This window comes from Chelonoidis abingdonii, chromosome 5 (genome assembly GCF_003597395.2).
Source record: "Chelonoidis abingdonii isolate Lonesome George chromosome 5, CheloAbing_2.0, whole genome shotgun sequence".
Lineage (NCBI taxonomy): Eukaryota > Metazoa > Chordata > Testudines > Testudinidae > Chelonoidis > Chelonoidis abingdonii.
In genome coordinates this window covers 69999244-70013141 of record NC_133773.1, presented here as the reverse complement: position 1 = coordinate 70013141, position 13898 = coordinate 69999244, and the positions used below count along the sequence as shown (strand labels likewise).

The 13898-nt window shown below is 36.0% G+C and overlaps 1 protein-coding gene across 2 annotated transcripts in view; it reads right to left on the bottom strand.

Moving 5' to 3' along the window:
• Positions 1–13898, bottom strand: part of TLL1 (tolloid like 1) — a 195812-nt gene that overhangs the window by 99977 nt on the left and 81937 nt on the right. For both annotated transcript variants that reach the window (XM_075066357.1, XM_032785269.1), the window contains exons 2-3: positions 6927–7037; positions 1040–1120 (exon numbers count right to left, since the gene is read on the bottom strand). In XM_075066357.1, the coding sequence (XP_074922458.1) occupies positions 1040–1120; positions 6927–7037 (192 nt within the window). The remainder of the gene's footprint in view (positions 1–1039; positions 1121–6926; positions 7038–13898) is intronic.

Genomic DNA, 13898 nt, shown 5'->3' with positions numbered 1-13898 from the left:
TAAATTTACATCAATCTTTTGATATTAAAATAATGAATTTGTTACTGAGAATTATTATACAATCTATGACACAGGTAATCTATTAAAATGTAAATCGACTTGGAATCCCAGACAGTCACATGTAATTCTTTATTACTGAATAATCTGATGATGATGTGTGGGTGGCTTACATGACGATATGGTCATTTTTACCATTGCTTATTCTTCCAGCCAGCTTTGTTCAGATTAGATTAAGGTAGACAGTTATGCAAAACTAAGGGTCTAGTTCTCAGATCAAGCATGCAGTTATGTACCACCACATATTGGTAATGTCAAATACTACGCTGTGGCTATTTTTGCAAAATACGGAACGATGCACTCCCACATGCTGAATTGCGATTAAAACTGAGATTTACATTTTCCTGCAGATGCTCGGGTTTAATGGCACCAGAGTTAGATCATGGTGCACTAAACATAGTGAATAAACTTAATTCAGTATTAATGAAGATGCCATAGATACTGCCCACTGAATTCTACTGAAATTTACAACATTTAAAAAATGTTTCTATGAGTGGTGAAACAGATAAATGTTTCACATGCAGTATGACTCATCACAGCGTCCCATTGCCTACAAAACCAACATACACCATTAGGAGTTACTTGTGGCTATCAATTCATGCATAACACATTCACAAAGAGTACTGTAATCTTAATGAAAATATATCTTAACTGCATTCATGCTGTGAATACTATCGGTATTCTAATAGTATTTGCATTCTGGTATTCTACTACTACCTAGAGATTTTTTAACAATTTAAAATAAAATTTAAAATAATGTATTTTAGGATTTTAGCTTCCAGTAATAACTTTTCTAGTGCTTACATGAAATATGAGCTCTCTGACAAAGTATAGATAGGAAAAGTGCTAATCTCTTCATTACTCTTGTTTTAATAGTCTACAGTAATACTGATATAGACTGGGTTTAAGGTGTTAAAGTACTGTCATTAATGTTAACTGTACATCACATCAGGCAGTCTGCTAATTCAAACAGTGAAAATACCAGAGCCAAATCTTCTTATCCTGTCTATAAGCTGATAGAGAGCACCTCGTTTTTTTGACGTCCCATGCTCATCAAAGCCACCTTTAAAAAGAAAAAGGAAATATTATGGAAGTTAAACACAAAACATTACACATATAGCAAATACCTTATGGAGAGAGATTAGGAATTACTCTGTAAAATATGCAATGTATCTTTAAGGAAGTTTAAAATTCTTTAATGACCCACATACAAATTCTTCAAGCATTTTTGACAATGAAACAAAACCACATTTGTAGCCTGAAAGATTTTCTAGCATGCATTCCAGAATGCAAGCCAATGTGTCTTTGTTATTCAGACAAGTCATGACAATTACATCATCTAATTATTATTTGAAGGTTTTTTTCTTCTCAGTGACCTTGACATCCTTAGTGCCATATTGATTGACAGCTGGATGACCTGCTTTCACAGATATTTCCTGAATGTATACCACAATGTTCCCATATCTAAGATGGGAAGATGTTAAGACCCCCAAGAGCAAACAAACAAACAAAACAAAACATGATTTAAAAAGGAAATATGATCGATTTTATCCCAAAAGCTTTGCGGTTCTTTGTTAAACTTGCAAATGGATCTTTAGAGCACAGTCAGTCACATAAGGGCTGCTAACCTATCAAATACCAACGTATAGTAACATGACCTCTGAGGCATTCCTGTGGAGCTCCAATAATCAACGAGTGAGAGGGAAGCAGAAAACCTAACCATCCAAAGACGCAGCTGGAGTTTCATTGTCTGAACATTTACCATCCCACTTACAGGCATGCACCAGATTAATTTAAACCACATATGCCATCTATAGCAGTCTGCGGACTACTTCAGTTTCATAGTGGTTCTGATACTTTAGTTACTATTGCATATTACCTTTAAAAAAGATTAGTAAACAAGAAAAAAGAATGCTGACAGTATTGTGGTGTGTGACGAATAACCACAATATCTTAAGAGGTTTTAGATAACTTTATAGAATTCCTAGAAGTGATTTTTTTAAACAAAGCAATATTTGCTGTGAAATATCAGTGTTTCCAGTGCAGCAGAAGGAGGTGGCTAAGGGTAAAGGATTGCAGAAGTCATAATTAGCCATACGAGTTCCAACAATAATTTCCTCAAATTCCTTTTTCCTCTTACATCTTTTTCACAACAATTTCTGCAACATTTAAGGATGCATTTACTAAATGGCAGTTCAAAAGGCAGATTACAGACTAGACAATGCCATAAAAGGCAAGTAACTTAGCATGCCTACTCAGTGAATAATAATGTGCCTAATTATTTGGATTACACTGTCATATACTTGCTGGATCCCTTGAGAAAAATTTTCCAAATTTTTAAAAACATTTTAGGAAGATGAGGTAATACGTTAATACATTCCTTCCCAAGGAATTCTTTGGTTAGCTATAGTATATGCCATGCGATATACATGCATTTCACATTGTCCATTATTAATGCAATTATCTCATGTTATCATTTACTTTGCAAAACTACGTATGGAGTAAAAAATTCCAGACAATTGTGAGGGGAAAAAAAATCTATAGAAAACAGGCAAAAGTGAAAGAGGTAACTGTAATAGAGAGGAATCCATGACCTTGTTGATATAAGGAAGCTATTATTCCTTTATCTATAGTTATTACAACAAAAATAAGGAGTAAGGTAGACCACTGTGTATTCTGTTTGGTGTACAAAAGGACTTCTGTCAAATAAGAAATTAAATAAGAATATCTTAAAATAGCTAACCTGACTTATTTTATATGACTAATGCATACACTATAGAAAGTACATGTCAAGCCACAAGCTAACCAAAAGTGAATTAAAAAAATCTACTTTTTAAGTTGGAGGCAGGGAAATAGTATTGTTGGCAGTTATGTAAAAATTATCTACATAATATTTCTTTGTTGTTCATTAAATTATTATTACTTATACAGCACAATGTATAAATGTTGCTTCACAGGGCAACAAAATGTCAGGGCCTTGCCCTGAGAAGCTCATAATGTAATTCTCTGAACCTGCAAATCTAAGAAAATAATCCTTACTCAACTGAGTAGTCCCACTGCTTGAGTCAGAGTTTGGACGATCAGGCCTTGCACTATTATTTACAACACAAGAGCCAAATCCTGCAAAGACTAGTCTAGCTATTATACTCCCCCGTGGCTAGTTTTTCCCACATTATACCACATTGTCTTCAATACGAATTTATATAGGAACAAATATATACAATTATATATTTGCATAATCAGGACTGAAATTATTTTATTTTATTTTATTATGACAAACATCTGTATATAAGACTTTTTTAAAAGATGTTTTAAATTTCCCTGGTAAACAATAGCAAAATTCTAAAGAATAAATATAGTTTGAGCTCAGAGATTTTACTTTGAACAGGCTAGTTAATTTTTTCTATTTAATAACCGTTTGCACTTTCTTTTCTCAGCTGCTTGATCATGTCACTCTAACAACCAGATGGCAGAGGAACAAAAGATATACACAAAGTTCTGATTCAGCAAAGGATTTAAACATGCACTTAACCTTAAGCATATGCTTTTTGTAGGTTCATAGATCCCGCAGCCAGACAAGACCATTGTGATCATCTAGTCTGATCTCCTGTATTGCACAGGCCATGGACTCGCCCCCAAAATAATTCCTAGAACAGAGCTTTTAGAAAAACATCCAATCATGGTTTTAAAATGGTCGGTGTTGGAGAATCCACCATGGCCCTTGCAAAATTGTTCCAATTGTTAATTACGCTCACTGTTAAAAATGCACACCTTATTTCCAGTCTGAATTTGCCTGTCTTCAACTTCCAGGCATTGGATTATGTTATATTTTTCTCTGCTACACTGAAGAGCCCATTATTAAATATTTATTCCCCAAGTAATACTTATAGACTAATCAAGTCACCTCTTAACCTTCTCTTTGCTAAACTACCGTAAATAGATTGAACTCCTTGAGTATCACTATAAAAGCATGTTTTCTAATCCTGTAATCATTCTGCTGGCTCTTTTCTAAACCCTCTCCAATTCATCACCATCTGTTTTGAATTGTGGACACCAACACTGAACACATTATTTCAACAGCAGTCACACCAGTGCCCAATACAGAGGTAAAATAATCTCCCTACTCTTATTTGAGATTTCCCTGTTATGCATCCCAGGATTGCATTATCTCTTTTGGCCACAATGTCACACTGGGAACTCCTGTTCAGCTGATTATCCACCATGATCCCAAAATCTTTTTTAGAATCAGTGATTCCCAGGATAGAGTCCCTCATCTTTTATGTACGGCCTACATTCCTTGTTCCCAGATGTATATGTTTACATTTAAGTATATTAAAATGTGTATTGCTTGCTTGCACCCAGTTTACCTAGTAATCTAGATTGCTCTAACTCAGTGACCTATCCACTTCATTACTTACGATCTCCCTACCCGCCACCCCCAATTCTTTGTTATCTGTAAACTTTATCAGTGATGATTTTATATTTTCTTTATGGTCATTGAATAAAAAATGTTAAATAGCGTAGGGGCAAGAACCGATCCCTGTGGGACCGCACCAGAAACACATCGAGCCGATAACAATTCTCCAATTGCAGCTTTATTCTGAATCCGGCTAGTTAGCCGGTTTTAATCTATTTAATGTGTGCCGTGTTAATTTTATATCAGTCTAGTTTTTAATCAAAATGTAATGCAGTAGCAAGTCAGATAATGTACAGAAGTCCAAGTACAATATGTCAACACTACTATATTTATCAACCAAACTTGTAATCTCATCAAAAAGATATCACGATATTGCAGTGAGTGGCAGTTAACCACACATTTAAGTTTTGTTAAATATGGGCCGAAGTGCCATTATTGTATATACATGTAATAATCTGAATTTAGAAAACATATGTATTTATAATGTAAAATGAGACCAACTTTTTCAAGCTTAATACTCTAAATCTGTCTGTCAATACAAAAGTACAAGTCTTAAAATGATCACTTAGGGCCCAGTCCAGCTCCCACGAACGTACCAGAAGTTGAAACAGTGCTTTAGGGCCCGGTTCTATTTCTATTATTCCTATAATCTCCCAGTGGGGACTACTGTAGGATTATGGTTGACAGAATCTGGTCCTTAACATGGTATCACAATCTGTCCCTGAAAAGAAAACTCTCACTTGGCTGGAATAATGCACATCCTCCAACATAGGGAGGAAAAGAAAATTAAACAGTAGAACATCAAATATGATAAGAAACAGCTTCAAAAATTATCTTGCATCTGTCTGGCAATCACCAGAAAGATCTTTGTCACTTTCAAAGATATCATCAGAGGTATTAAAACAAGTCTGCAGGTCAAATAAATCACTCAGCTACAGCTGTTTAAAGGGAAATAACTGACCTTGCTCTCTACGTTTTGTCAGCAAAACCAGGACCTGAAATACTTCAAAGCTAATTAAAATGATTTGTTAGAGAAACTGTAAATAAGAGTCAGTGATTTTTTTCAATCCAATCTTGATCTAGAAAAGATCAAAGATGATCCTGCCTAGAACAAACAGGTGGCTTAAGAAGAAAATAAAAGAAAATGCCAGGATAATACACAGATATTTGAATTATTATATGTAGTTACAACGAAGAGTAAATCCTTGGGAAAAAATTTTTAAAACACATTTATAAGAAAAATTAACAATTAGAATGGCCATCTTCATCTGAACTGGCCCTTCCCCTCAAATCATTTCTCAAGACCACTTCTGTTGCAACAGCTATAAAAAAAAAATCACCAAATTAATGTTGGCAAAGTTTGAGGGTCAGATGGGAGCAACTGAAATTTACATATATGTTTTAAAAAATAAATGTATTTTAAAATGTTACGTTTGCATATATCACTTTTCTACAGTCTTCATATGTCACTTGTCTTTTAAATCCCATTTTCCACAAACTACCCCAAATTCTACTAGAGAAGACTGCAAGACTGGGGCCTACAGCAATGCAGCAGAAACTTAGTTTTCCTATATGCATGTACTATACCTAACACAACAGAGAACTAAGCCTGATTGCAGCTTCTTGTACTTCTGCATTATAAATACATACACACATAAATACATAAATAATAGCAGATAGATGTATGTATATACACACACACACACACGTCTAGTAAATATTTATTTGGCTATCTCTAAGACCAGTTTTGCAGTCCAACATTGAAACAAATAAAGAATTGAATGAATAATCAAGCCCCGTGGTATTTTGACAAATTCCTGGAGTATTCCATGAAACGAACGTTCTAGGGTGCAAATCATATAGGAAATCACATTTCTCTTTTGAAAATTCTATATAGACAAGATTGTAACTATATGCTCTGCCCTGAACAAGGCACAACAACATGTTGTGGTGTATCTCCTGGACCAGCCTAAGAGGGAGACTGATTCACTGAGGAAAATCTCCCTTCCAGTTTCACATCAGAATACATTCCCCAACAGGTCAGTGCATCTGTGCCAGATGGCATGTGAAGGGGCAAAGCCAAAACTTCAACCATTCCTGAAGCTGTCCTGCCCCCTCCCCCCGCATGAGGCCTTACACCTCCTTACTCTCTTACACTGCCATGTAAACCAGGACATGATTTGGCTCTAGCTGAACACTAAACTTTATTTTTATGTTCCAGAGAAGAATTTTCATTAGAAATACCAGGAATAAATTCAAAATTCCATGACTTTTCATTGCCTTTTAGAAAGCAAACTTGTAACGATAAAACAATTTATAAAAGTTTAAAATCAATATTACCCCTAGATGATACCGTGTTTTGTAGGTTTAAAGTGTGGGTTGTGTTCTGTGAATGAATAAATAAATAGAGATTAAAATAAAAAATTCAAAAGTCACACCTTTATCATCATACCTGTGTTATGTCCAAGTCTTTCATTTGAATGCTGCGTAAGGTCAATTGTCCTGTCAATTTGAAAGATTTTTAAGTCTTCATCATCTAAGGCAATATCTCCCCAAAAGACAGCTTTAAATAAAAGAGAGTGGAATTCAATTAATCTATTTACTTAAACATTAAAACCAATCTGAAGAATACATTGTGATGACACCGCTCATGAAAAGATATATACCCAGATTTTATAATGTCGATTAGTTCATAAAAACCTTGGGAACATGCATTTTAATCCATTCCAATATTACCCCATTTACCTTTAATATCCCTTTAGCTTTATTTATTTATTTTATGGACATTTTAATTTTGCTGTTGAATCGAATACATGTAATCATACAAACATGACAGTAATCTTAAACAGATCCTTCTATTTTTTCCTCTGTAAGCATAATAAAGAAAAATAAAACAGGGAATTAAAGTTTTTTGTTTGTTTGTTTTTGTTTTTTTTAATATGAAGTCCATCAAAACAGGAGTTTTACAAAGATACAGCACATAATATAATATAGCCTGGAAAAGGAAGACAGAAAAGACTACTTTGTCTTTAATATGTTTAGTGCATACTTACATTGTGTTATGTATACTCATCAGATTGTTTATGTTTCATAAAGACAAAGAGTTTTTTTTCCCATTATCCTCCTGCTTACATGGTTTAATCCCACATTTTGTGTTCTTTGGCTACTTTGGCTATCATGACTTCATAATCTCCTGGTATTCTTCCTACTTCTCTATTAGCTTCTGCTTTGGTGGCTCTTCCCTTCTACTTTTTCCTATCCTCAGTAGGATTCTGTCAGGTTTTTGTTCTTGGTCTCCTCTTCTTTCCTCTATATGAGCTCATATATCTTAAATTGTCATCCCTCTGCTGATCCAAACCAAAGGGCCAGGAGCTTTAAACAGCTAAAGCTGAGTAAGCTAGATGTGTGTTCATCTGTCTTTAGCCCAATCTCTCCCTCTCTTCAGGATGAAATATCAGCAAAAATAGACACAAAACTGAAGTCAGCTCAAGCTTGTGGCAAAAGCTAAACTCAGCAGGGCAGACCCTCAACTGGCATGTATCAAGTCAATAAAGCTTTGCCAATTTGCACTGGCTGAAGCTATTGTTTATGATCTTTTCCCAAAATTCTTCCTTCTTTCAGCCTCCATCATCTCTGACAATAACTCCATTATCCACTCTGTGACCCAGGCAAACAGCCTGTGCCATGTTCAACTCTTCTCTCTCCTCTTGCCCCATGTACAGGTGTCATAAACAGATAGCTAAGGGTTAATGTTTCTTTCACCTGTAAAGGGTTAACAAAGGGAACCAGACACCTGACCAGAGGACCAATCAGGAAACTGGATTTTTCAAAGCTCAGAGAGGGAATGTTTGGGGTCTGTGTCTTTGTCTGTCTCTCGCTATGAGAGGATCTTTCTATCTTCAAGTTCTAATCTTCTGTTTCGCAGTTGTAAGTACAGGTATAAGACAATAATAAGGTTTTTATATTGGTTTGTATTGTATACATGTGTTTGATGGAATGTTAAATTGTATTTCTTTTTGAATAAGGTTGTTTATTCATTTTTTCTTTAAGCAATTGACCTGTATTGTCAACTTGATACAGAGACTATGTTTATGTGTTTTTTCTTTTTCTTTTAAGACCTGTTTGAGTTTTCTCTGGGTAGGCTAAGGAACGAAGGGAAGGGAAATTCTCTTTGGTTAGATCTACGGAGGGTGGATCTGAACAGCCTCAGGGGAAGAAGGGTGGGGGAGGGAGAGATACTTAATCTCTTGGTGCTTGTGTCAAGGACTATGAAGCTGTATCTTCTCCAGGCAAAGCTGGGAGGGGGAAATGAGGAGACAAGGGGAGGAGTTATTTTCCTTTGTGGTAAGACTCAGGGGCTTCGAGTCTTGGGGTCCCCCAGGGAACATTTTGGGGAGACCCGAGGGAGTCAGGCCCTGGAAATTCCTGGCTGGTGGCAGCGATATCAGATCTAAGCTGGCAATTAAGCTTAGAGGGTTCATGCTAGCTTCTCAGTTTATGAACGCTAAGGTTCAAATCTGAGTAGGAAGCTACGACAACAGGATGTCACCAATTTCAGTTGGTTGTTCCTTTATACAGTTTCCACAGTAAATCCTTCCCTCTCTTTCCCCGCAAGTAAAACCCTTGTCCACACTTCATCTACTGCAATACTTCATCTCTGATGTCCCTATATGTTCATTCAAATCCATGCAAAACGTTTTGGTTAACACCTTCCTTTCCTATTACTCTCACCATGTCATTCCCCTAGATGAAACCCTTTCTGGCTTTTGCTTGCTTACTTGTTTATTGATGTTTTGTTAGCTGTTATTTAATCAAGTTTGCAGCATAGAAGTCATTATTTGTAGGGTGTCTTTGCTGGGGAACCCCTGTGCAGTGCATACGCATTCCCTATATCCGTAGCACTCACTCTTGAACCCAAGGCTACTAGGAAAAATAAATCACATTGAAAATAACTTCACTATTTTTTATAACTGGAATGGCTACATAGAGTAGCCAGCATAATTTGATATACATAACTACAAAGGTTGAGTACTTTACATATTAAAAAATTGCTAAAAATCAGTAAAAAATAAATACTAAAGGGCAGAGAGCCAGACAATACTAAATAGGAGGTGAAATAAAAATGGTTTATAACTCTGGAGTTATTCATAGTACTTGGTTCAAAATTAGGAGCTGAAGTACAAGCCTTGTCTTGCCAGTTTTGTAAGCGTAGTAAATCGCTTCTTTTATTCTTTAGGGGGGAAATGCCAGAATACTTACACTACACAGTGCAAATGAACTCATTCATTTTAAAACAAAATGTTTTAGAACCTTATGAGTAATGTATTTTTAAACTTGAACAGTTTTATTTATTACATAAACTAATAGCCTTCTGGAAACAAGTCTGTGTATTTGAGTGCATTCCAAATACCTTTGAACTATTCAGTCACTTTCTATATATATCCTTTTAACATCTTCCTCCTAAGAGGCACTGATTCAGTAGAAACATTATCCCTTTCAGTTCACCTCATCAGTAGTACATATTATAGACAGTCATCATTTTATCAGTGACCTGTTTCCTGTGACAGGGATTCACTATTGCAGTCTCAGTGTTACAGATGGAAAACTGAAGCACAAAGAGATTATGTGATTCGCTTGAGGCTGCATAGGAGCTCTATGGTAGAGCCAGGACTTACACTCAGATCTCTCAAGTCCCTGTACGGTACCTTAACCACTAGACTATCCTTCCTTTCTAATAATATGAAGGGTTAATATTATGAAGGGGTCTGCATCAATGGAATGAGTTACAGAAAATAATTTATAGTGACAAATTTATTTGCTGATACTTGGCAACCCTTTATGTACAGTAGTTACAAGGTGTATCTGTATCTAGACTAAGGTATGGAAAGAAAACAAAAGACAAATGGAAAAGGAGATAACAAAGAAAACTATAGGTGAGAAGCAGTCTCTCTTGAGACCTGATATGCCTGAATCGTGGAGGGAAGCTCAGATGGCTGCAGACCTAGGCCTCTGCTTTTCTGGGGGACCTCTGATGCGTGAAATATACATGAAATACAAGGGAGATTTTGATCATATTTGTGCTAACACTAAAAAGAAGAGAGAAAAATCATTGATACCTCCGATACTAACTTTGTACCAGCTTCCTAAGCTTTCACAGTTCATATTTAATTTTTTTCAGACTCTCAGTTGCTGGTGACAAGGGTGCTAATTGGCAGCAATAATTGCCACCTATCACCTTTCTTTAATATTTTCTAATAAACATTTAAATTTGTTCTATGAGACGTCTGGTTGACAATTTCGAAGTAGAGCAGCAAAAAGGAAAGCTAAATTATAAAGAGAGAAAATTGTAAGCAAGTTTCTCTAACTTACTAACTATTTCTCTAGTGGTACTATTTCAGAATCTTCTTCCAAAGACACTGAGCGACCCTCTCAAAAAATGATAACCAAAGTGAAGATATGGATATGAATTTGTTCCCTCCAGAGAGGGCAGAAGAAAAGGGACATGTTTCTGAACTCCAGGACACTTTTCCTATCACCTCCCTATACAGACAGCAGAAAGAATAGTAGTGATAAAAAGGATAACTTTGCCATTAGCATAGCACAAAATCCAGCCACCTTTGATAATGGAGAAGTTTCATACCCAGTGCATTGACAAAGGTCTCTTCAATTTTCAGAATTTCAGTGACAAATGTATAGCTTCCAAGTGGGAGTACAAACTTAAGAAATGGTATCCCTCATCTCTTGTTTTTGAATGAAAACTACCAAATGTTATCAGAGGCACTGGTTGATTATTGTATTCTAAATCCAGAGGAGCAGTATTGTTTTGCCTGAAAAGGCTTTTCATCACCTAACAATCTTAGCACCTTCATGACCCCAGACATTTCTGACTGGAAAAAAGCAGGAGAAGACTTGTTCTCATGCAAACAGCATGGAACATTGCAATGCCATGGTCCTATGACTACCACAGTTGCAAGGCAAGAATCACATAGACAGGGAGATCAGACAGTTGCTTCTAATGCAAACTGCTTTCTGGAAGGAAGTTTTAAGGCATACTGTGACAACTGTTGAGCTTCTCACTGAACACAGTTTAGCATTTAGAGAAAGGGAGGAAGTTATCATCAGCTCGCCTCTGAATGGAAATTATGTAAGTATTCTTGAAGCTATTGCTGAATTTGACCCATTTCTAAGTGAGCATATCAAATGCTATGGAAACAAAGGGAAATGTCACCCATCCTACACATTGAAAACCATCTGTGATGACTTTACTGAACAAATGGGATGTAAAGTTTTGGAATTCTTTGTAAATCTAGTCAAACAGGCAAAATACTACTCTTGATAGTAGACTCAGGTCCTGATATCACTCATGTTGATCAGTTACCAATCATTTTATAATATTGCTTACATGGTGCCACAGATGAGCATTTTCCTGGGTTTACAACAATTGAAAGCCACACAAGAAAGTCACTTTTCCAGACTGTGAAGTCTTTATTGGACACAAACAACACTGCTGTTGAAAACTGCAAAGGTCAGTCATACGATAATGCAAGTAACATGTATGGAAAATATGAAGGTCTTCAAGTTCAGATCAAAAGACTAAACTCAGTAGCTGTGTACATGATATGCACAGCTTATTCTCTGGAACTCACAGTACTGATTCTTCCCATTAAACATTTTAGTTTTCTTCAGAAACTTTTTTGTGTGTGTCATCCCCCAGGCAATGGCAGCTTCTGTGTAACAATCTTACCTAAAGTGAACAAGTACCTCTCCTGGCCCAAAAAAACCCTGTCAGATATGAGATGCTGTCATGCTGAATCTTGTAAAACAATTGTAGTGAACTATGAGGGCATTCAACATTGTTTGAAAGAAGGAATGGACAACGCCAAGAAAAGCCATGAAACTCGAAGTGAAGCGCAACTATTATACAAGAAAATGTGCCAAATGGAAACTGCACTTATGAGTATCGTGGAGAATGTGACATTAGAACAGTTTGTCAAAACTAGCATAAAGTTTCAAAAGCCAGATTGTTGCTGCTGATTTACCTACTTCTTTGGAAGAGTTTGTTACAAGCTTACAGTCTCAGTTTGATTATTTTGAGGAGGAAGCAAAAAAAATTGGGAAGTGATGTTGATGTGTCCAACCATGAATAATACAAATGTACTGTAAAGTAAAAAATACACTATATTTTGAGAAAGAAGGAAATTTGAGGTTGAGTGCTATACCTTAGCCTTGACAAGCTAAGTTCAAAAGTAAAAATAAGTGAATATTGTAGGGAAGCCATACATACTGGCAGGAGTCACCTGTTTGGATATGTGTGTCTATTACTCCTGGTAAAGATAACCTTTTGCTCCAAGAAATGAGCAAGAATCAGATCATTTAGTGCTTCAAAACAAAAACCAAAAACTGTGGAACAAAGCTTTCGAAATGACCAAAACAAAACTGGAAGACTTGGAGGTATTTTTATTGCAATCTCAATTTAATCTAATTTCTTATCTTGCATAACATTCTGTTAACAAACAAACAAACAAAAAGAAAACTTAAACTTGCTGTTTACAGTTTATTCTCTTCATTTGAAAATGTTAACACTGAAATTAATTTAGAGCAGTGGTTCTCAAACTTCTGTACTAGTGACCCCTTTCACATAGTAAGCCTTTGAGTGCGGCCCTCTTATAAATTAAAAACACTTTTTTATATATTTAACACCATTATAAATGCTTGAGGCAAAGCAGGGTTTGGGATGGAGGTTGACAGCTCGCGATCCCCCATGTAATAACCTCACGATCCCCTGAGAGGTCCCAACCCCCTAGTTTGAGAACCCCTGATTTAGAGAAAGTATTGTAACTATTGTTTCAAATACAAAAAACTTACAATAGAAAAAAAGTACTTCAGCTATCACATTATAAACAACCTTTTGATGGAATCAGCATCCACGAGTCCATCAAAACCCCCATGCTTAGGAAAGAGCTATTGAATCTGTTTATGTAAAAGTTAACAGAGAGCAGATCCTGACTTGTTCTAGAGCAATATGTATTTTAATATATGTAGTGTTATATTTAGACAATATTCACATTGTAACTGAAAGTGTATGCACTATGTACATAAACCTTATTGATGGAGACCAGGCTTTCACAAACCCTGATAGATTAATTGATGAGGACAAGCCCACATAAAATCTCCATCGGGAGCTACAATTTTCTGTCACAGTGGAGAAGCATTCATGCACACAGGGTTCATGCTGTTGCACTTTTCCATCCCTACAAATCTGAACACTCACCCAATCAATCAATCAATCAAGTCTTAAAGAACCCTAAAAAATTAATACACAAAATGCAGTGATGCAGTTAGCATTGCTACACACACACACATCTGACTCAAACCCACAAAAGCGAAGAAATGAGATGTTAAGCCACCTAACGCTACATATCCT